Source organism: Podarcis vaucheri (assembly GCF_965113315.1).
Source record: "Podarcis vaucheri genome assembly, chromosome: 12".
Classification (NCBI taxonomy): Eukaryota; Metazoa; Chordata; class Lepidosauria; order Squamata; family Lacertidae; genus Podarcis; species Podarcis vaucheri.
In genome coordinates, this window is record NC_138750.1 from 50,365,094 (window position 1) to 50,388,909 (window position 23,816).

A 23,816-nucleotide genomic window follows, 5' to 3' on the forward strand; every position below is an offset into this window, starting at 1 on the left:
CGAAATAAAAAACAAAACAAAACAAAAACACATGGTCTCTGTGCTGGAACCCATCTGAGGTACATAGGACTAAAACGAATTGAAACATGGATATGGGGAAAGCACACTGTTACAGATAGCATCCTGACTATACAATTACCCCCTAAAGCAAACTATATGGACTGCTTTATCTACACCCATTTACCCCTCTTCCCTTTTTGGCCTCCTGAAAGCTTTCCCAAGCAGTTAAAATTAATTAGGAAAACACACACTCAAAGCAAGGACAGAGCCAAAATGGTCCAATCGCTGGCACTGTTTGGAATTAGCAGAGGGATTGACGTGCTCACTGAATAACCCCTGGGAAGAAGCAAATGCTTGTATCATATGACATACAGCATTGGTGGTCAACCCTTTGGAATATCCAGGAAGCGCTTCGATGTTAATGCTTTATCAGATACTTGTCTCCACATTTCATAAATTTTAAAAATGCAAGTTAAAAATAAAATTAAAAAGCAGGGGACAATAGCACCTTGGGAGTGACTGTTGAAAGTAATCAGAAAACCTGGTAGAAATTTGTAAGAGTAATATCCTTACATGTAGAAGGGGAGGCTCGTGGGGCCAGTGTACTAGCTAGCAGACAATGGGGAACATGATCAAAAATCTGACTGATAAAACATTGCCATTGAAGGGAAAAGTAGGGTTGTTTTAATATAAAATTACACAGTGCAAGTGGAAAAAGAAACCTGTAGACTATAAGGGGAAATGTTTATGTGGTTCTGGGACTGCACTTTAAAAACAGGTGAAGAACTCATTGTGATACTAACCTTTTTAATTGGTAATCCAGAGTAGTTGTGCTTTTGATTTTTTAAGTGTGTGTGTGTGTGTGTGTGTGTGTGTGTGTGTGTACACACACACACACACACACATAGTGCAAATATAGCTTTCTCACCCATGAAGCTAAACATAGCCCTCCAGTCATCTACTATGGCCTGGCAGGTACCTGTCAACCCTCGGTCAAAGGCCAAGAGCACAAAACAGCAGGTTTACTAAACCCCAGGTGGGTTCACCATACACGGCTGGCGGGCTGCGTTCACGATGTGCTGGATCACAACTCTGTATGCAATTATATAGAACCTCCCAAAGACCAAACATAAAAGTAAGGCATCCCGCTTAGGATTTCACACAGCTGGGGGGCACTGCCACTGCGGTTTGAGTGATTGACAGCAAAGCTGCAATACTCCTGAGGTTGTGCACTGGGGTTTTTTGCCCGTCTGTGGATTATCCTTTAGCAACAAGTATACTTGTAGAGATCCTTTTCTCTTTATCGAAGGAAGGAATATTTGGACGGAACTTTGGCTTTGAGACACCCTGTATTACACATGAATGTGATTTTGGCACTGCACGCATTATGTAAAAGCTATTATTTAAAGAAACGGACACTTGGTGGAATAACAAATGTCTTATTTTTTTGCATTTGGTCTTTGGGAAGTTCTATAGAATTGCATACAGAGTTGTGAGAGCTGTGCAGGATCGCAAGACATGGAGGCCTGGAACAGAATAACTGGCAGTCAGGGTTACTTCGCATGTTACAAGAGTACGTCTTGTATATTACTCCTATTTTCTAAAGCCCCAAGGTGAGTGAGATTATACACATGTGCAGCTGGATCACGGTGTACTAAGGATCAAGGATGCAAGCAAACTTTTTTTTTTTTTAAATGCAGCTCATGTGCATCAAAACTCAAATGAACCAAAGGCATATCTGGTGCATTCAAAGACAATGCCTATGCCCAGTAAATATTTTGGACACATGAAAACTGAAAAACAAATGATGCAAAAATGATAACCAAGATAACCAAGAGTCTTCATTCTTTTGTACCAAGAACAGCATTTGGTAGTGGAAGGGGGCAGTGTGATGGCAGTACCAGTAATTAAATATTTTTTAAAAAAGAGAAAAAAACAGTGTTAAAGGTTCTAAATGAATGTCAGTCAGGGTATTTATTAAACAAACTGAAGCCAAAAAAAATCAGCTGCATTAATTACAGAAGATATGTAAAGTTTGCATTTATACAACACCTTTCATCTCAGCATTCCAAATTGATTTAATAAAATTAATCTTCGCTATAGCAGTGTGGTGCAAGAATAGTATTAGTGTGGAAGCTATAATGGGCGAAATCCTTTTAAATGTGGTCCATATGTACATGGGGAGAAAAAGAATCTCACAACTTCTTGGACCCCCCCCCCCTTTTTTTAATAGAAGCATACAAGACTGTACATATTCTGCAATTCCATGCGAGCACAGAAAATCCACAGAAAATGATACTTGGGTGTACATTCCAGCATTTTGAAAAGCTCAGTTCACATTCTCCACCACCTTCTGGCTAGGAATATGGGCAATGCATGCTAAAGTCATAGGAGAGCTCAGAAGATGTTTAAATTTTGATGGGGCAGTATTTCAGTGCTATATAAAGCTAATGTGCCTTTGCTTGAGTAACTGCAGCATAATAATTATGCAGACTGGGGAAAGATGAGGAGATTTGCTTTATTTATATATCGCCACCTCTGTATGAATTACTTTGGCAATATGGGGGGGGGGGTAGATTTTGTTTTTCCTTTAGTGCAAAGTGCACACAACCCTACGTACATCATGTCTGACACAAACCTCATAGGCATTACTAACCAAACTGAACACTTGAGTCCAGCACCACAAAGTTGATATGGTATTATGTCTTGGGCCATGTAAAACGTGTCAAGAATATTAGGGTTCTTAACTTGAAAAAATTAACAGCTGAAACAGGGACCAGCAGAAATTCTCCAAGCAAAAATGGAACGAAGGGACAAAAGGTACCTGTAAATATATACAACCCTTTTGAATTGCTGTCTACAGCTGAACGATCCTGTCCTCTTTTCCCTAGATCAGTGTTCCCCATCCTGGTGCCCTCCAACTGTTGTTGGACTCCACCTCCCATCAGCCAGAGCCAGCATGGCCAACGGTCAAGGATGATGGGAGATGTAGTCCAACAATCTCTGGAGATCACCACATTGGGACAAGGTTGGCTAAATTAGCTCTTCAAAATCTGTTTTTGTTTTCTAAGGCAGGGTTTCCGCTACTCTGGTATGGATATAATTCCTTAACATTTGAAATGTAGACGTAAAGGGACCCCTGACCATTAGGTCCAGTCATGACCGACTCTGGGGTTGCGGCGCTCATCTCGTTTTATTGGCCGAGGGAGCCGGCATACAGCTTCCGGGTCATGTGGCCAGCATGACTAAGCCGCTTTCTGGCGAACCAGAAATGCCGTTTACCTTCCCGCCAGAGCAGTACCTATTTATCTACTTGCACTTTGATGTGCTTTCGAACTGCTAGGTTGGCAGGAGCAGGGACCGAGCAATGGGAGCTCACCCCATCACGGGGATTCAAACCTCTGACCTTCTGATCGGCAAGCCCTAGGCTCAGTGGTTTAGACCACAGTGCCGCCCGCGTCCATTTTAAATGGAGGCTGCAATGATATACATACATTCCTGGGAGTGAGCCCCACTGAAAACAATGGAACTTATTCCCAAGTAAACATGCATTGGATCATATTATTATTAAGCGATTATCCTTGTCCATAGCTGTCAACTTTCAGATTTGTAAATAAGGGATCAGCAACCTCGAAAATAAGGGATCAGCAGCCTCACCTGTACTGGGGACAGTTTACGGGATATCTAACAATTCGGGATAGCAGTGGGAAGCAGCGGGAAACGGCGCTGGAATAAGGGAATTTCCCACAAAAAAAGGGAAGGTTGACAGCTATGGCTTTGTCGCATGAGGTTACAGGCATTCTACTATTCTTCAAGGAACTGGTTTGTAAATGCCTTCATTCAGCATTGTAACCTTATTTCTGAGTCCATAATTTACCTAAAAAATTAGCCATTTAGAATTAACTTTTCAACAGCCAATCTTTTCCCAGGGTCCTGGCATACTAACTGATACTGTACAATTAAATGTAAATTAAGTTTTAAATAAGCATATATTTTAGAAAGTTCTGATTGAGTCTGGCTATACTGTTGCATTATTCCAAGTGATTTGTTATAATTTTTCATCTAATTTTTCACTGAACGTAACAACTCATCATAGATAAAAGCACCCAACTTTTATGACCCAAATGCCATAAATCTGATAGGGAAGGGAGCTTGGGGTTGGTCTCTGTGGTGATTCACAAGCCAAACTGGGGGCCACTCACCCAACCAGAGGTCCTGGTCTCTCCTAATGCTCAGGACTTTAAATGACAAAAACTGGCCACCCCATCCTACCCCTACACCCAGTGAGCCTCCTAAACTCTTGCATGGCAGCTCCTCTGACGGCATTCATCCAGGACCCTTCTGCAAAAAGAACATAAGAACAGCCATTCTTGGTCATACCCATGCCAACAGCAACCAGTATTATTAGGTGCTTCAAATATAACCTACCAGAACAGGGCAATTAAAGAGCAAACATCTATCCCTAGACATCCTGGCGAAATTCTCCACCCTCCCCGCTTTTGGGCCATATTTTAAGACTGATACCCTATGGCCTGGATCCGTTGAACCTACACGACAAGTTCCGTGTGCTCTGGGCTTAGGCTTCCTAGAGAGCAGCTCCCCTCCTTTGCAACTGGGGGGAGCGTATTCAAAAGGAGCTTGTGACATGGTATGTTATTGAGGGGGGTGGGAATTAAGGTTAGAATTTTCAGACTGAAGAAGGTGTTTTGATCCTGGCCTACTTCCATTCCTTAAAATTAATCTATGGCTAAAGAATAGTAACGTAAGATGAACCTGCTGGATCAGGCCAATGGTTCATGTAGTCTACTATCCTGTTCTCACTGTGGCCAACCAGATGCTATGGGGAGCCCAAAAGCAGAATAGCAATCTCCCCATATGCATATATGTATATACATTATCTATACACACTGGGTTGTATCAAGTGCTAGTCCTACTCAGGGTAGACCCATTGAAGTTAATGGGCATGACTAACTTAGTTACACTTATTTCAATGAGCGTACTCTGAGTAGGACTAGCATTGACTAAAACCCATTACAGTCGTACCTCGGAAGTCAAACGCCTTGTGACTCAAACGTTTTGGCTCCCGAACGCCGCAAACCCGGAAGTGAGTGTTCCGGTTTGCAAACGTTCTTCAAAACCCAAACGTCCAACATGGCTTCTGATTGTCTGCAGGAGCTTCCTGCAGCCAATCGCAAGCCGCGCCTTGGTTTCCGAACCTTTTGGAAGTTGAACGGACCTCCGGAACGGATTCTGTTCGACTTCCAAGGTACGACTGTATATTGTTTTTTGTAAAAAATAAAACTTCTTTCATTCACCTATGAGGCTCTCATCTGGGAAATAATTAGTTTGGTCCTAAAACAGTGGTTCCCAAACTTCCCCCCTCGTGGTCCACCTGAAAATTGCCAATGATCTGTCTTCCCAGACCACTTAATGATTTTTTTCTGCCTGTTGTAACAATTGTAAGTTTATTTTATCGGGTTTTTTATTGTTTGCTCATTGTAAATTTTTGTATTACAATTTGAGCTCCGAGGAATTCAAATTACAATACAACTTAATAAATAAACGAAGCCATAAAAAGACAATGAGAAACCAGCAGGAATTTTTAACGTGACGAATGTGCCATCTTCAATCACAAATTCTCGCACAGCACTTCGATGAAGCTTGTGGACCACTGGCAGCACACGGGCCACAGTTTGGAAACCCCTGTTCTAAAACATCATTTGCTAGAAACCAAAACCCTTATAGCTACATGAGACTGCAGAAGGGTAATAACTTTCTATCCAGTAAGTAAAAAAAAGCAAGCTGTCCTGAGGCCCCGTGCACAAGCTGCAAGAACACACTGCAAGTAGCAAGATTGCAAGTCAACGTACCAGGAAATGCAAGGTAAAGCCTTGTGGGAAATATACTCACAATCTCATCTCCAGGAAGCCAGTATCCTTCTTGCTCAATACCAGCTTTAGATCCCTTACATCCCACTGTCAAGGTCTCAACAACTAGGCCGTCCTTCACTGCTAAACTAAGCTGGCGTGTGGTCTCTTTGGGGTGCATACCATGAACCCGAGACATATACCTGCAAAGAGAGCAGAAAACAAGTTCTTACAAAAGCATCTTACTTAATGTTTGCATCTACTTTCCGATATGGAGTTGTCTACTCAAACATCCTGAAACACGTTTTAGTTTTTTCCACCCATTATTTCTGCATTTCTTAACACTTTCATACTCCGTGTATGCCGTTATCATACATACCGAGGAAGTTCATAATTTTTAGGACTCCCTTTTTAGAAAACTCTACTACGGTTAACTTAAAAAACATTTAAGCTTCCATCAGAAGTAACTGTCGTTGCTGGAAACAGGCTACAGCTCCTGGAATGGTAGGATCTCTTCCTGCAAGAGAGTTTGGTCTTGCTTTTATGGGGAAGGAAAGAACTGTCACATTGCTGTGGAAAGGGAAAGGGCAGAAGTCTTCCTTTTCAACTGGCCATTACCCACCAGGGCTAAGAGAAAGCAATAATGAGATTACACCTCCTATACCCACCCAGCACTCCATTTGAGACTGAAGACCTACAAACAAAAAAAACCTGCCAATGATGTCAATTAGCATAACAACTTTCATTCAAGCCAATGCACAACAGTGCTGACAAAAAGCTGCCTAACCCTTTTAAGGGGGATGACTATTGGGAGAATGCAAAGGAAACCTCCAGCTCATCATGGGCTGGCCAGCAATTTGGGAGCATGAATGGAAAAGCATCAAAGCAGAATCAAAGCTTGCCAAATCCCTGGTAACACGTGGTAAATGTATCATGGGAACTGGCAGAAAAGAAAAATATCCGAGTCTTTTATTATTGTCAAGGGAACATATGCACAGTGGCTGTGCAGTTTTAGACAATTGGAGAGCTGCCCCTCTAAAAACAGAGGACTGGGGTGAGGGATCCTGTTGTTTACTCTGATTTGGTAATTCCTCATTGTAGCCTCTTCTTACTCTAGTCTTGTATGGGTGCCTGATTATCGTCTTCCAAAGCAACTACTCTATTCCCAATTTAAGAAAGGAAAGTGAAATGTCAGCGGACAACAAAAGAGGTTTAAAGACTCTCTCACGGCAAATCTATTTTTAAAAAATGCAGTATAAGCACAGATCATTGGGAAATACTGGCCTGCGAGCACTCCAATTGGGGAATAGCCTCTACCAAAGGCATCTTGGACTTTGAAGAAGCACAAACTCCAGACAAACGGGAGAAATGAGCTAAGAGGAAAGCACATTTGGCAAAGTCTCACCGCGATCAACTACTGCCCAGAAATCTATGTCCCCACTGTGGAAGGACGTGTGGATCCAGAATTGGCCTCCACAATCACTAAAGACACATTGTTAAGACCATACTCATGGAAGACAATTTTACTTGGCTATGCATGATCACCAAAGAAGAAGAGTCTTGGACAATTTGATTGCATGTAGAAATTAAATCAATAATATCTTCTTTTAACTGAATGGCAAGACAATGCAAAATGAGAGAACCTGCTTCTTCTTCTTTCTTTTAAAGGGCTATCTCTCTCTTTCCACACAAGTGCACATGTGGATATCCCATGCTTTCACATAGTAGATTACACACACACGCGCAAAACCACACTGGATGTAACAGATTGTTTTGGTGGTGATGGATACTATATGTAATAGGCTCCTGTGACAGGTACCCTAGAACAGCGTTTCCCAAACTTGGGTCTCCAGCTGTTTTGGGACTATAACTCCCATCACCCCTACTTAGTAGGACCAGTGGTCAGGGATTAGGAGAACTGTCGTCCAAAAACAGCTGGAGACCCAAGTTTGAGAAGCTACTTTCTTTACAAAAGCTTCAAGAGAATTAGGTTGTCCTGCAGTATTAAGAATAAAAGGACTTTTCTGAATGGCTGACAATATAACAAGGGAAGTAACAAAACAAAACCAGACCAGACCAAACCTACTAGGCTTGAGTTTACCAGGGAGGAAGCAATGGAAAGCTGAAATGGAGATGAACTGAATTTGGAAATCCATGATTCCAAGTCTTAGAATTTTAGTGCATGTATTGTCATGGGTATGTGTAGCCAACAAAGCAGGTATAAAAGCACTAATTTAATGTAGGGATCAATGCAATTTTTGTTTTGTTTTGATTTTTTTTAATAAAAAAACACACCTTACAGATGTTCTATTTCCCGCCAGAGAAACATCAGTGCAGAAGAAGAAATAATAATTCCAGAAGTATACAGACAGAATAAAATAAGATGGCAGGCAAGTGCTACTGAAGAAAACAGAAGAAAAAAACACCAGGACGGTTTTGTTTTTAGAAAAGGAAAGTAACCTTTCAGGAGGCTCTGAAGTGGTGGTGTATTTTAGCATGAGAAAACGTCCAATTGCTCTCCTGGTACTCAGATAAGAACGAAGTCAAATGGTGCTGGCTCCAACCCCTGGCCTTAAGCAACAGAGACCTGTCAGCCAATGGACTGGAGCCAGAAGGCTGTCTGCTTATGCCGACGTTCTAGAACTTTCTGCATGTCCGCCATTTTTCAGTCGCCCTCCTCTGCTGCCTCTCTCATTGAGTGATTGCAAAAAGGCCATGGAAGAGGGGGAAGCAGAAATCTTAAAGACGCTAGAGTGACAGTCCTGGATATTATGAAAGTAAAGCAAGGAGAAAACTCCCGCGCATGTTAGTTGCTAACACAAGGAGTTGGCTTCTGCTGCTAATGGGGCACAAGGAACCATCTTGCACAGCAGCCAGAGATAAAGCAACCCCTCGTAGCTGTTCTCTTGAAATATCTGATTATCCTTACCTTGGAGGAAGGGAGCTAAGGCAACTTATTTGCGTTCAGCCTCTGGTCAACAGATTGGGAAGCATTTTACACTCCTTAGGCTGTTTTCCAGTCAGGCGGGAGGAGGAAAGCAAATATGTTTGCAGATGGGTAAGTACATGGCAGAGAAACAAAGTTAATTCCCCTAAGACACCGAACCAGCCTTTAAGCGGCCAGGAGGCTGAAACAACCCGTCTTCACTGCAACTTCTCAGGCAGGGGAAGTTAATGCTAATCTCCACTAGCTAAAATAAAGACCTGTCTGCTGAAATAAAGATGTTCTTCCTGATAATCTACTTGTTAGATTCCTAATCTGGCCAGATGAGGCTGTCTGCCCACAGGGCACAGAAGGGAGAGAGAGAGAGAAAGAGGGAGGGAGGGGGGAAGAAACTTAGGTCACAGCTCAGTAGACTGGTATTTATAGCTCAGGCTTCTCAGAATTTACTCATCTACAAACAGAGAATACAAAACCCATTTAGATTACTACAAGGTTGCGCAGCAGGAATCCTGAGCAAGAGAACAAGGTCACCCTAAATGCTACGATATAAACAAGCAACTCTACCTATTCCTTTTGGTTTAAATAACGCCTAACGCACTCAGTTTCTTACCAATATGGGGGGGGGGACCACTCAAGTTTCAAAACTCTTAAAAATGCAAACTCATTTGGATTACGAGTAATGCCAACCTGTCAAGAAGATCTGTATAAATACGAATGCTGATGGTGCCAGCTATTGTTTTTACCATTCAAATTTCATTACGCATATGGCTATATTATTTATTGATTGTATTTTTATACAGCAGAATACAAAAGGAATAAAACAATTGAGATGTATGTCTCTGACGCTCCCCAAAATAGTCTCATCTCGCTGAACCTCACCACAGTCCTCTTGTGGTGTCACTTTTATTCCCGTTACACAAAAAGAGGAAGCGAAGCTGAAATCCTTTTGAACATTCAGGGGGCTCTGCACTTTCAGTGAACTCATGCAGGGCAGAAGGTATCTTTGCGGCAGGAAGATCTCGCTCTCACTGCCTGCAAATTGAATCGTACACTTGGTGCATGCAATAGGAACTGTGCAGATATGCAACATACTGCACACAGAGTTGAGCTACATTCACTGAATGCAAAAGGCCTCCTCACCTCATTAATATCTCTAAGAGGCTTTAGTGACTTGCTATCTAAGGGCATCAATACAGACTCACGATGGGAGCTGCCATCTGAATCCACTAGTTTTCGGGTTACAGGAATAAATGTGGGCCAAAAAAAAAAGTTCTATCTGCAAAATAAAATCAAAACAAGTCCTTTCAAAATGTACACAACTGCATGAGGGCAAGGTACACACAGAGTGCTGCTCTGGAAATATTATAGTTTTCTGCTACCATTTTGTTTGCATTGGTGGAAATTTTTATTTATTTACAGTGGTACCTCGGGTTACATACGCTTCAGGTTACATACACTTCAGGTTACAGACTCCGCTAACCCAGAAATATTACCTCGGGTTAAGAACTTTGCTTCAGGATGAGAACAGAAATCGCGCAGCGGCAGCGTGGCAGCAGCGGGAGGCCTCATTAGCTAAAGTGGTGCTTCAGGTTAAGAACAGTTTCAGGTTAAGAACGGACCTCCGGAACGAATTAAGTATTTAACCAGAGGTACCACTGTACTGCAATTTTTTATACAGCTCACCTTTTAGGATATGAATCCTACCAAGGTGGTTTTTACAAGCAATATTCAATTACGTATTTTAAAAACTACAACAACGATATTAAATATAAAAGGCAAGCTTTCAAACTTGTACAAACAAGACTTCTCTAGCCTCGGAAGCTTGAATTCTCTTTCAGCCAAAAGAAAAATGTTCTATTGTAATTCATCCGGTTTCCTCTTACACTTAAAAGACGCAAGGGACCATCCCAGTCCAATCACTATCGTACAGTTAAACAGTTCACATGCCTAAAATCAGCTGGACTACAATCCACAGTCAACGTTTAATTATGGTTAATGCAAATGAAGAGCTGGTTGGTGGGCCCTAATCAAAAGTCCATGCTTTGCTACTCCTATTGTGTGGTCTGAGACACGCTTGTGGTTTGCTTGTTTCCTACGAGCAAACCATGAGCGGTAAGCCAAGAACAAACCTTGCCTACCACACAATGTCAAGAGAGAAACATGCCAAGAGCTCTGGTCTGGGCAACACAGCAAGTCTAGGCTCGCGGTTCGCTGCAGGCAAGGGTACTTTTGAAAAGTGTGCCCTAGCGTTCTGTTCATTCAAGTGAAACGACGGTTAAAAATTAACCATGGTTTAACGTGACACAAGAGCCTACGCCACTGCACGGAATCCTTAAAAATAGCCAATTTACTTAAAAACACAAGGCTTCATATGCATGGCCTTGGATAGAGAGATGCACAGCAGATGGAATTACACTGAAATCTGCCTGACATTTCCGCAGAAGCTGTTGACAGACCTAAGATGTGATCCTGTTTGTTCACGCTTTAAATACCTCAGGCAACATGCAACCTCATATAATGCTCATTATCTGGTCAGTTCTGTCAGAAGTAATGATTTTAATGCAGATAAGGCGGGCTTGTTCCAGCAATTAAATTCACTGTACATTCACACTCAAACATGCCATTAACTTACAGCTCAGGCGGTTAGACTGAATATCCCACCTACACAAGCCACAAAAGCAGTTGTGCCACTGAACTCCCCTTCTGCCCATATTTTCCATAATTCAGAGCAGCTGCTTCTTACAGATCCTTCATTTCTCTTATTTTGCCCCACTACAGAAATGGGGACCAGGCACATGGAACAGTTGTAGCACCTAGAATTTCTGTCATTTACTCAAAATGCTTCTGTTCTTGCAGGCTTTTGGCCTGCTGGATTGAAAATTTATTGACTGCCTAATTGATTTAAAGTATTTATATTCCACTCCTCATAATATACTGGTACAGTGGTACCTCGGGTTAAGTACTTAATTCATTCTGGAGGTCCGTTCTTAACCTGAAACTGTTCTTAACCTGAAGCACCACTTTAGCTAATGGGGCCTCCTGCTGCCGCTGCGCCGCCGGAGCATGATTTCTGTTCTCATCCTGAAGCAAAGTTCTTAACCCGAGGTACTATTTCTGGGTTATCGGAGTCTGTAACCTGAAGCGTATGTAACCTGAAGCATATGTAACCCAAGGTACCACTGTGTGTGTGTATCCCAGATAAGTTACAATGTAACTTAAAACTAAATAATAGCATATAAATAAAAATACAATAAATGATACGTAAATAAACAACATAACTAGCACAATACTATACTTAAAATGTCAATTAAAACAGGAAAGCAAAAACCTCAATTTCAGTATTTTGAAATACAGCATCCTAGCAAGACAATTTTATAGGGACAAACCAATTTAAATGCATGAAAGAACAAAAAATTATTTACTTATGGTGGAAATATAACAAAGTGCAAGAATTCTGGACTACAGTAAAGCAAGAAGCAGGTGGATTTCTCCAACACCTTTGGACCCCATACTTTGCTTATTGAATTACGTGAAAGTAAACCCTGCAGCAGTAGCAAAGGTGAGACGATCCTTGGGCAAAGTAGCTTGTAAACTGCGCCTATAGACTGTAATTCCCCAAGCAGCTGTTCCATAGAAGCTGGAGAAGCTTTCGTGAGATTACTACAAAATTAAATGTTTGGGGATGATAGTTATGGCAGCCATGCAAAACGAGAATAAACTATACATGTACAGACAAAATAGGTGCACATTTTAATTTACAATAAAAAAACAGTGTTACAAGAACAGAAAGCCAGTGTTTCTTGTGCCAAAAGCAACAAGCCACAAGAATATCAATTTCATGCAGCTCACCTTAATGGTGAAGGAATGAACTGTATGAATAGGGGTTTGTTTTAAAAAACGCCAGAAGAAAAGACAGCATCTTATTTTTGCCTCTGTAAATGAAAAGGCTTTTGATCGGTTTAAAGCTGATTTCAACAAGGGGTTTCCCTTAACATCGTAACTGCTAATTTATTCCTGCTATCATCCTCAAGGGGAAAAAATGCATTTTTTACTCTGCCAGCTGACCCTCTGGGTTTTGTTTGTCATGGAGTTGAATGGTCAATAGATACAGCATTACTGGGCAACTACTCAGGTCTCTTGGAGTAACAATTTCTCACCCCTGAGACAGACCTTTACTCAATGGTACAAAACCAAAACAGTTTTAACACTGGACTGGTTCAGGTATCACATGAAGGCACAATTTGCACGACAACAGCAACTCACAATGAACCTTGAGTATGCAATGCTTACCCTCTCCTCTTGAATGAGCCTGTGAAGAAGAGTTTATCAGCTTTTGATTCCAGGTTAGATTAACCATAGCTTGGTGTGTCGTCCAAACTGACAAGCTGTGGTGAAGGTTAACCATGGTTTATTTGAAACTAGCAAACTTCAAATAATGGATTATGGAGCTGGCTTGTTTAAACAAACCTTAAGTCAACATGAGCCACAGTTTAGGGTTCAGGCAGGGTGCTAACTATAATTAATGCCTTATTCAAGGTTGTGTTTACTTGGTCTACAGATCATAAACATATAATTTATCAGAGAGCGAAAATTAAAGTTTCAATCTCCTTTTCACAGTTATACTGGATGAATGGGAGATTGTGGGAACCTAAGCCTTCCTAAGGATTATTCTCATCAAGCTAAACTTTAAAAAAATTCCTTCCAGTAGCACCTTAAAGACCAACTAAGTTAGTTCTTGGTATGAGCTTTCGTGTGCGTGCACACGAAAGCTCATACCAAGAACTAACTTAGTTGGTCTTTAAGGTGCTACTGGAAGGAATTTTTTTATTTTGACTATGGCAGACCAACACGGCTACCTATCTGTAACTGAAGCTAAACTTTAGTTTGACATCTGAATGCAGCAACTCTTATTATAGATAAGCTTTCCATGAATCCAGCTCTGCTTTCCTGACTACCAAAATGATGTGTTGTCTTAATTAGTTCCTGCTTTTTTCTCAATTAGTTACTGTTTTCGTTAGTCTGTTTTAGATCCACCGGTACTTAGGATCAAATCTCGTGATCTCAGAAGTGCTGTTCAAACAACAAATGCAGACCCTTTCACTGGAACTTTTAAGAACAACACATTTGGGAATATGTAAGCCAATACAACAGAACAAAAAAAAAACACAATCCACCAACCAATTTTACAATGCAAACCCCCCTGAAACGAGACATGCAAGTTTCAAGGCTAATGAAATCTATCCAGCAAATATATTGAGACAGCAAATATATTGAGACATATCCAACGAATGTGCCCCGCCAATGCAAAGATTTAAGCTTGTGCAACAGAATCGCTCCTCTTCTTCTCCCGACCCTCCCCCAATCTTATCCGGAGAGTTGGAGAACCCAAGATTAGAGTTGGGGCTTGCAGGGTGGAAATTTTCCACGTGCAAGCATAAATCCTTGAGCTGATGGGACACATTAATTGGATACGGCCCATTATCCCACCCTCCTTTCCTCTGGTAGCTGGATGGAATGCAACCATCATTTAGAGGACTCTACATAGACAAAACTATGAAAAGATGCCAGCCAAATGCAATATGAAAAGGGGAAATAGATATTATGAGAAAATCTACCAAGTTTATTATTTATCAAAATATTTATATACCGCTATGTTATAAAATTGTATCAAAGCAGCAATAAAACATAAAACCATACCAAAAAAAAGTATATTAAAAAGTGAAAAGCAGACACCAAATTGTTACATTTCAGCAAAAAACGAAAAACATTTTTTTTAACAATGTAGCTTATCTAAACCTGAATGCAAGGTTAATGATAAATTCAAGTGTAATCTTTCCTTAATGATGGTAATGGCTTATTATTTTTTGTTTATGTTAGTATTAATCTGTTATGACATGAAGTATGCTAGAGGGATTTGGATTTTCATCAAGGTCAACCACATTAGAAAATGAAAGACAGTAAAAAAAAGGGGGGGTCTGAAGTCGAACAAGACATACCCTGTAAACAAGGCCATTTACACATATCAGCAAATCAGCCCCAAACTGGCCTGCTGTTGCATTTTCTGCGCTTATTATGCAACATGCAAAATTAAAGTACTGGTTAGAAATTCAAGGAATGCAATAGCATTATTCACCAACCATCTCCCTGCTCCATCCATGTAAAACTTGAGGAAACTTTCGAATGGCCTTTCTTAAATGGTGCTTTCACATTTTGCGAGATCTCTCGCAAATTGCTATTTTGTTCCCATCTCATTACACTGCTTCCCTCGGCCTATCTGTTTGGCCTACTTAATACTCAGACTTGCTGAATCAGCATTCCTACAAAAATGTCCCCCCACAAGGCAGACACTCTCCTCCTCCAAAGGAAAAGCCCAGACAGTAAACAGAAAGAACCAGGTGTATAGTGCAGTCTGTAATCTAGCAGCTGGTAAAATTCATTTTTTAAAAATAAAATAAGCTGGGTATTTTTTTTATTTAAAAAATCTCATTCAATCTAGTTTGATGTACACAGTAGCGATGCTCAGTTTATAACTCTCCAGAAATCCTAACTCAACTTACCTGGGAGTAAGTCCCCAAACTGAATTTGGTGGGACTTACTTCTGGTTACGACTGTGCTGCAAACCGAGCAGTCGTCAGGTTTATACACCTTTTCTGCAATTACTGCACTTGGTGGTTTACCGCGCGATATAAATCCATTAAGAATAATAGTATCATCACATCCTTGACATGCCATAACAATCACGTTATTCTGAACGGAACAATTCACTGTTATTAAGAACACAGCCAATTCAAATAACCAGCACAGTAATACTCAGTTCCTATACCATCAGTACGCACTGCTCTGTCTTCCGCTTCATTAGCTGGTCAAATGAGTAGTAGGGTAGATTTTGCTACCCTCGGACAGATTAATATGTTTGCTGTTCTCTGCAGAAGCCACCAGCTCCTGCTGCACAGGAACAAGGTGGGCTCTGTGTTGAAAGTTTGCACGCTTCTCAGATTTGAGGGAGTTTGTAGAGGCTCTTGAGTGATATGGGAGTCATGCTGCAAATAAGGGTATTTGAGGAGGGGGGAGTTGGAACAGCAAGAGGACAAGATGCTCATGGAGAGAAGAAAGAGATACCCTTGAGAGCCAAATCTCTTGTCCCTCGTGCAGCTAAGCAGCCTTCTGAAGCCTGGGACCAACACGACAACCGCCAATCATTGCTTCTGCTTCACTGCCGAACAGCAACCATGCACCAGTAACGTTATTTTTACTAGCCTTTGGGAGTTCCATTTTTAGATATTTTAATTGTTTTATTGCTCATATGTTTGCTGCCCCGGGCTCCTTAGGGAGGAGGGGCAGGAAATAAGCTGAATTTAAGAAATCAAGTATCAGTGTTGCTAAAACGAGATGGCTGTGGATTATTACTTCAAATTTCTGCTAGTGTAGTTCGCTGCGAGGAAAACACGCTTTCTAGGATTTTTAGACTTCTCTTAACCTAAACAGAAAAGCAGGACAAACTATTCAACGTACAAAATAACAAGTGATGTCCAAAAGGTTGCTGCAAACCTATTGGAAAGTGGAATAAGGTTTTTGCTCACCAGGGAGCCTTCACCTCCTGCATTTGACAACCAGCAACCAGTTTCTTATATAGAGGCCACAACAAAATGACGTGACATCATCACGTTATGAGACGTTAACAGAGGTGGCATCTAAAAGCAGGAAGTGCTTGTATGTAACTGCTGTCTTTAGTAGCCATTCATGGTGCATGATATGTGGTAACCCCACTGTGCCTGCAAGCAGACATGCAGGTATCAGCAAGACGCACCCACACTGCATGAAACAATTATTCTATTCAAGCATGGTCTGCTGTTGCGTATGGTTTACTCCTTAGCCTTGTATGCCTCCGTCTGGCAGCTCCTACAGCCAAGCTGGTGCCAAAAGTACAGTGGTGCCTCGCAAGACGAAAATAATCCGTTCCGCGAGTCTCTTCGTCTAGCAGTTTTTTCGTCTTGCGAAGCAACCCTATTAGTGGCTTAGCGGATTAGCGCTATTAGCGGTTATTAAAGGCTTAGCAGCTATTAAAGGCTTAGCGGCTAAAAGGCTATTAGCGGCTTAGAAAAAAGGGGGGAAGCGGGGAAAAATGGCAAGACTCGCAAGACTTTTTCGTCTTGTGAAGCAAGCCCATAGGGAAATTTGTCTAGCGAAGCAACGCAAAAACGGAAAACCCTTTCGTCTAGCGAGTTTTCCGTCTTGCGAGGCATTCGTCTTGCGGGGCACCACTGTATTGCTATTCTTTCCTTTGGACCACACCAGCCTGGCTTCACTCCTGGAGTTTGGCTTCACCCCTGGAGGCACACTCCATTGTCTCTGGAGACAGACAGAGGCCAACTCACTCACTGGTTTGCTGCTGCAAGAAGGAGCAGGCACTAGTGGAGATTGGAAGCTTCCCTTTGTTGTTTTCAGCAAACCGGTTTGCTGTTTCACCTGAACCCAGGAAACTATGGTTTGTACAAGCCAAAGTTTGCCCATGAATGATGACTCGTGGATCCAGTTTGGGTAAAAAGACAAAATGTGGGTTGCCACAAAATAGGAACAGAAAGCATAGTGGAGTACAGGCTACATGAACTAGGGAACAAAAGAAAGTTTCTTTCACCAAGTCAAATTATTTTTCCAGCTAGCCCATTATTGTCTACTCTGGCTGGGGCACAGAGGGCATTTCCCTTTAACTGCTGCCTCATTGTAACTGAAGATGCCAAATATTGAACCTGGACCTGTCACATGCAAAACAGTTGTTCTACCATTAAGCTATGGCCCTTTCTAGAGATTTGGCATTATAGTCTGAATGCAGCCAATGACTGTAGTAGGGAGAAGAGTCGGTTGTAGTAAGAGTTTCGTATGGACATAAAAGTTGCAAATAAATTATTTCCCACAGCTAGTCTTCACATGCAGTTATTAAGCAGGAAGAGTTATTTGTTTTTGTTTTAAAGATTGAAAACCTTTTACTATATAGGGTCGTAGTCAACTTACTCAGAGTAGACCCATTGAAATTAATAGACCTAGGTTAGTCATGTGCATTAACTTTGGTGGGTCTATTACAAGTATAACTAGGATTGAATACCACCATTATTACACAATCTTTGTAGTAGGGATATTATTTTCCACTTGAGAATAACTTTTTCCATCTTCCTATCATGTGTCAGGTGCTATTAATGGCAGGAGACTGGACAAGACAGTCCACAGGTCAATTTCAATTCAACACAACCGTTTCCTTTTTCAAACTCATGGTCCATGACTTGAAATATAGAGTACAAGAGCACACAGATTCATATGAGAGAATAATATATATATTATATGGCAAAAATGTTTCTGTGCTACTCAGTTTTTATTGCTGACACCTTCTCATTTTATTTCTATTAGTAGTATTTAAATGACACTTACTTCGTAATACGGTCAATGTTAGCAATTTGCTTCTGGTTTCGGATGATTTCTATAGCCGCCCAAAGATGCTGGATAGCTTTTGTATCTGCCTGGCGCCTTTTCGTTAAGCGTGCCATGACCCCTTTACTTGTTCAACTGCAGTGGAAAAATAACAATAATGAATTATAAAATAGATTACATGGTGATTATATTGCACCTGCCACAAATAAGATTATGAGGGAAATTATGTTAACTGCAACAATCTGATTCGGAGGCTATTGTTTTATAAGTTGTATTAACACAAGCTCTATATGTGTGGTTTCAAAATCTTGGTATACAGATAGAGCAAAGTTTTATTCTCCAGAGATAATGCCCAGGATATGCTTTTTTGCTGCACAAACTAACTCTCCTGTCCTCAGAAACAGTCTGGCTCCATAATAAAGTTTCTGCCATGTAGCAGAGGTCAGGCACTGTATTTACAAAAATACTTGCATGCCACAATTTCATTAAAAGTAACAAATTATATACACTCAAGGCGGGAGGAAACACACACACAATTTTAAAACAGACCACCACACCAGCTAACTATTACAGCTTTGTTTTTCAGAAGTTGCCTCAGAAGTCTGGAGGCAAAGAAAAATGTTCAGCAAACTTTTAAAGCTTAGTATAGGATCTCTGTTGAAAGATTGTTTCAATGACACTAAAGGGCTCAGTTTCGTGTTGCAAAGGCTCCGTTTTGTGTTGATGTCAAATGAGCGTCACAAACTTGGGGGGCAGCCATTACACCAAGTATGAGGAGCCTCTGCGCCTTAAGATATTGCTGGACTACAACTCCCATCATCCCACATGCTGACTGGACAGATAGGAGAAGGAGTCCCACAACATCTGTAGGGCCGCAGGATTTCTGCACTATATACAAATAATATTTGCATGTTGCAAAATCCAAGAAAGATAACATTAAAGGGGTAGATATCTACATTTCTTACAGCATGAAACATCCTATATCCCTTTAAATGTGTTTGTGGGAGAGGATGGGTGGGGGAGAGGGGCTATTGGTTTTGTTTATTCTTTTTTATATATAAATGTATATTGTGTTCTTATCTTGTATTTTTACGCTGTGAACCTCCCCGAGATCTACAGATGAAGGATGGCATACAAACTTAATAAATATTAATAATAATATTTAAATAATAATAATTGAAATCACTTTTCATTTCACCAAAAATGAAACTGTGGGAAAACCCTGTTTAAATTGGTGAGGCGCCAGAAGGTCAGATATAATTGCTTCATGTGCTGGGTTCAGCCTGTGGGCTGTCACATACATGGCCACTCAAATAAATACTCTTTTATTTTGTCTAATTGATCACTCCCCCCCCCCAATACAATAACTTCAAGAACGAAGTAATGAAACAAGCAAGAAATATTTTGAATTAACCCTTAACATATAGAAAGTTAATAATATCAGAGGTCACAGGCATCAGGATTTCCTAAAGTCCATCACACTTTTCCACCCTAAGAAAATGAAGTTCTACACGTTACCTGTAGCCACAATATGGTCTCTTACTAATTTTAAGGAGAGGATGACGTCCCTAGAGAGGGCAATGCACTGTCAGTAGAATCCAAGGGGACCAATCTGTCTGTGCCTATTTTACAGTAAACCTACACAATGTTCACCATAACACACAACATCTCGGACTTATCAACATTTCCTAGGCGGAAATCAGACCCCGGACAACAAATGTCTTCAACTCCTCAGGATAATCTGTTCCCTACCCTCCAACTCAGTTTGGACATTCTCTCCAATAGGTAAAGGGACCCCTGACCATTAGGTCCAGTCGTGGCTGACTGGGGTTACAGCGCTCATCTCGCTTTATTGGCCGAGGGAGCCGGCGTACAGCTTCCGGGTCATGTGGCCAGCATAACTAAGCCGCTTCTGGCGAACCAGAGCAGTGCACGGAAACACCGTTTGCCTTCCCGCCGGAGCGGTACCTATTTATCTACTTGCACTTTGACGTGCTTTCGAACTGCTAGGTTGGCAGGAGCAGGGACCGAGCAACGGGAGCTCACCCCGTCATGGGGATTCGAACCGCCGACCTTCTGATCAGCAAGTCCTAGACTCTGTGGTTTAATGCACAGCGCCACCCGCGTCCCTTCCAATAGGAGAAGTCTCTCCAATATGAGAGTAGGATTGTCTGTTTGAAATTCTGAGGAGAGACTCCACAAGTAATCTAAGGAGTTGGCAGTGCAGGAGAGACTTTCCCCCCCCCAACCCTAATGCAACTATAAACCTTCTTGGAAGGATTTTACTGTAAAGTCTCTCCTGCCCATTAATATGAGCATATAAATTATTAGGAATAATAAAGTCAGTGGCAATGGGATTCCTGCTTTAAATGCAGAACATAGCATTTAAAGCATCATCTTTTTTTATTTTAAAAAGTGTGCAAAATGCTTAGAGCCCAATCGTTTTCAATTAGACTTAAAAAAAATAAATCCCTCTTTATCCACCACCACCCCCCGGCCCCATGCTGCAATTTGCTCATCCATCTAACTATAAACAAGGACATAACAAGCAGCTGGCATTGTTTACAAAAAATTTCCAGAAGCAGCAGGCAAAAGGTACAGATAAGCCACAAATCGCCCAAAGGGCCGTTACAGGCCAGAATCCCCCCTTTTAAGAAGATTAATCCTGCATTTCGATCACTACATAACTTTGTTTAACGGTGCCACTTTCAGAGTAAGAAACTGTTGATAAATGGCAGGTTATTAACATATATGCAGTTTGTTCTAGACACCAATGAGTGCCCTAAAACTGAAACCCTCTGGTGTAATACTAGAATTAGAAAGCTTACAGCAAAACAAGAGGTATATTTAGAATAAAGTAAGAATTCTACTCTACAATAGGAGCACTGTTCACAGTCGATATTTATTCCAGTATCTGCATATCGTTTTTGCAGCGCAAAACATCTGCACTGGCCCAAGCTAGAGAGCACCTCTCATTTCTCGGTGTGTTCTTTGGGGTTATGGGCCCAGGGACTTGGTGGTCACCTTATGACTTAATACTTTAATTTGGAATAGTAGTAGTAGTAGTAGTAGTAGTTTATTATTTATACCCCGCCCATCTGGCTGGGCTTCCCCAGCCACTCTGGGCGGCTTCCAACAAAATATTAAAATACTATAATACATTAAACATTAAAAGCTTCCCTAAACAGGGCTGCCTTCAGATGTCTTCTAAAAGTCTGGTAGTTGTTGTTCTCTTTGACATCTGGTGGGAGGGCGTTCCTCAGGACAGGTGCCACTACTGAGAAGGCCCTCTGCCTGGTTCCCTGTAACTTGCAGTGAAGGAACAGCCAGAAGGCCTTCAGCGCTGGACCTCAGTGTTCGGGTAGAACAGTGGGGGTGGAGACGCTCCTTCAGATAATATTGCAATATAGCAATATTGCACAGCATCTAGTGTCTTACTGACATGTATATGGTCGCTGTTAGCATAATCACTCTCCTCAGTTGCCCTACCACATTTCCTTGGCATGTGATGCTGAGGTTAGAGTGTTGGACTAGGGCTGAATCGAAGTTCAAATGCACACTCGGCCATCCAACCAGTGGTGATTGGTACCCAGTGGAAATGGCAGAGCAGAAGGCAGGAGGTGGAACTAGTGGCAATGCCTGGCCAACTAATTCCAGTTTAATCCCCATTCTCCTTCCTGCTGAGGTCTACCAGGGCAATATTGAGACTATGGAGGAGAAGGAGAAAGAGCCTGACAGAGATGGCTGATTGAAGGCAGACAAGAGTTTATATATACCATATTTTTCCGTGTATAACACGACCCCTATTTTTTGGGACTCCAAATAAAGAAATCCCCCCAACGCTTTATCTGTGTATAAGACGACCCCCGATTTTAAACTTGAAAAAATAGGGGGGGGGGATATAGTCTTATGCACAGAAAAATACGGTAAGCAGTGACACAGAAGGCCTATCAGTTAAATAACTTCCATATTCTATTTAAGTCACCCTTTTGTTATAATCTAGCAATACTTAACATATATTTCTTTTAGCAAGCCACTCTGAGCCCCACACATACATTAAACAGAATAGAAGTATTGCCACCCAACCCCACCCCATTCACCTCTACCCCCATCACCTTTCTCCCTCTTTCCCATTTTTCTTCCTAATGTAACACTAATGTCTCAACAAATGAAACTGATCTGTAGAAAATGTTAACTTGAAAAAAGAGACATTGTACATACTTTTGTAAACCAAGAAAGCTTTAAGAATAATATATATTTTCTAAAAAAGTAAGCCACTCTGAGAACTTGGTTATAGGGCAGCATATACTACCTAATATAAATCACAATTAATTATGGTCGATGGGCACCACATCCAATCATATCACTTTGAAGATGTGTCTGGGTGGAAAAGTGAGTGGAGGATTTTCCTGAACTGCATCATCATCCCTTGAGTAGATAAATTTGGAAGATAGGCAAATTGTCAACTTAATCTGGAGCAAAAGTGAAACCAACAAGAATAAAGCAACAGGACTCGTCACCTCACTACCATCTTACAAATGCAGCCTAACTGGTTTATGGTTTACGGCATAATTTACACAACTGCTGCACTGTGTCTAAGTTGTGCAAATTATGATCCAGTTTCAAAACGTGCCTGTCATAATATTAGTGACCACTGCAGCTTTAAGGAGCTGTGCAATTAATATTCTTATTTGAGCTGGCTTTCGGTGGCAGGGTTAAGAGACTGAATACTTTTTATTTTACTTTTAGTATTTTACACCACAGCTGTCAAAGACCTTGGGAAGGCTCCAAAGCAAAATAAACGGGGGGGGGATGTAATAAATGGGGGGGGGGACGTCCCATGCCTCAGCTACTGATAAAGAGTGAGCTGTCTAAAATGCTATATGTCAGGAAAGCCAATGCCGTGCTCTAGAGGTGTTTTGAACTACAACTCCCATCATTCCTGATCACTGGCTGTGCTGGCTTGTGATGAAGGCAGTTGTATTTCAACAACTACTGGTGGTCATTAGTCTCACAGATGAATCCTTATAGGTGCCATTTTCTCCCCCAACATAGGCTCTCCACAGCCTGATGGGTTGAACTGAGAGCAGAAAACTGAGTTGCGCAGTATTGAGAAAACCAAAACAACTTCTTGCGCAAGAGATTTAACTCCACATTGTAGTATCTTAGCTCTGGTTTCGCTGTTGATTCTAACCGGAACTAGGTCCTGAATAGGCCTGGAGTAGACCTGCCAGTTAAACCTCCTTCCCTCTAGCTAATTACTACAGGTTACACAAGCTTAAAAGGTTAGCATTCAGGGAGACGAGTTAGGGAAAAGCCTTGAGTGATGAGAGGCAGGATAAACCCCAAGTGAAATCAAACAAGAACTGGTTTAGCCAGTACAAGAAATCCTTAGGCGGGCAGAATATCAGCTATTCCAGGAAGAATTTTTCCAGCTCAGCAACAGGCTCCTTCTTATTGATTCACTCTTCGTCAGGTCTTTTAACAGTGTGGTTTAGCAGTTACAGAGTGCAGAGCTAAGACCTGGGAGACCTCCACTCAGCCATAAAGTTCACTGGGTGACCTTGCGCCATTCACAGCCTCCT

The 23,816-nt window shown here is 41.5% G+C and overlaps 1 protein-coding gene and 2 long non-coding RNA genes across 16 annotated transcripts in view; 1 reads left to right on the top strand and 2 right to left on the bottom strand.

Annotated features, from left to right (window-relative positions):
• The window catches only part of ZMYND11 (zinc finger MYND-type containing 11), a 109,340-nt gene that overhangs the window by 39,761 nt on the left and 45,763 nt on the right, over nucleotides 1-23,816 (bottom strand). For 13 of the 14 annotated variants that reach the window (XM_082192350.1, XM_082192356.1, XM_082192354.1 and 10 more), the window contains 2 exons: nucleotides 18,232-18,366; nucleotides 5,911-6,070 (listed from right to left, as the gene is read on the bottom strand). In XM_082192350.1, the coding sequence (XP_082048476.1) occupies nucleotides 5,911-6,070; nucleotides 18,232-18,347 (276 nt within the window). In that variant the 5' untranslated portion in view covers nucleotides 18,348-18,366. The remainder of the gene's footprint in view (nucleotides 1-5,910; nucleotides 6,071-18,231; nucleotides 18,367-23,816) is intronic. The other variant, XM_082192363.1, reaches the window with a different exon arrangement.
• LOC309515146 lies at nucleotides 3-1,686 on the top strand. Its single transcript, XR_014212321.1, has 2 exons — nucleotides 3-868; nucleotides 909-1,686. It is a non-coding gene; the product is annotated as an uncharacterized lncRNA (long non-coding RNA).
• LOC309515131 lies at nucleotides 858-5,904 on the bottom strand. The gene is made up of 2 exons (XR_014212305.1): nucleotides 2,842-5,904; nucleotides 858-2,638 (listed from the first exon to the last, which is right to left on the bottom strand). It is a non-coding gene; the product is annotated as an uncharacterized lncRNA (long non-coding RNA).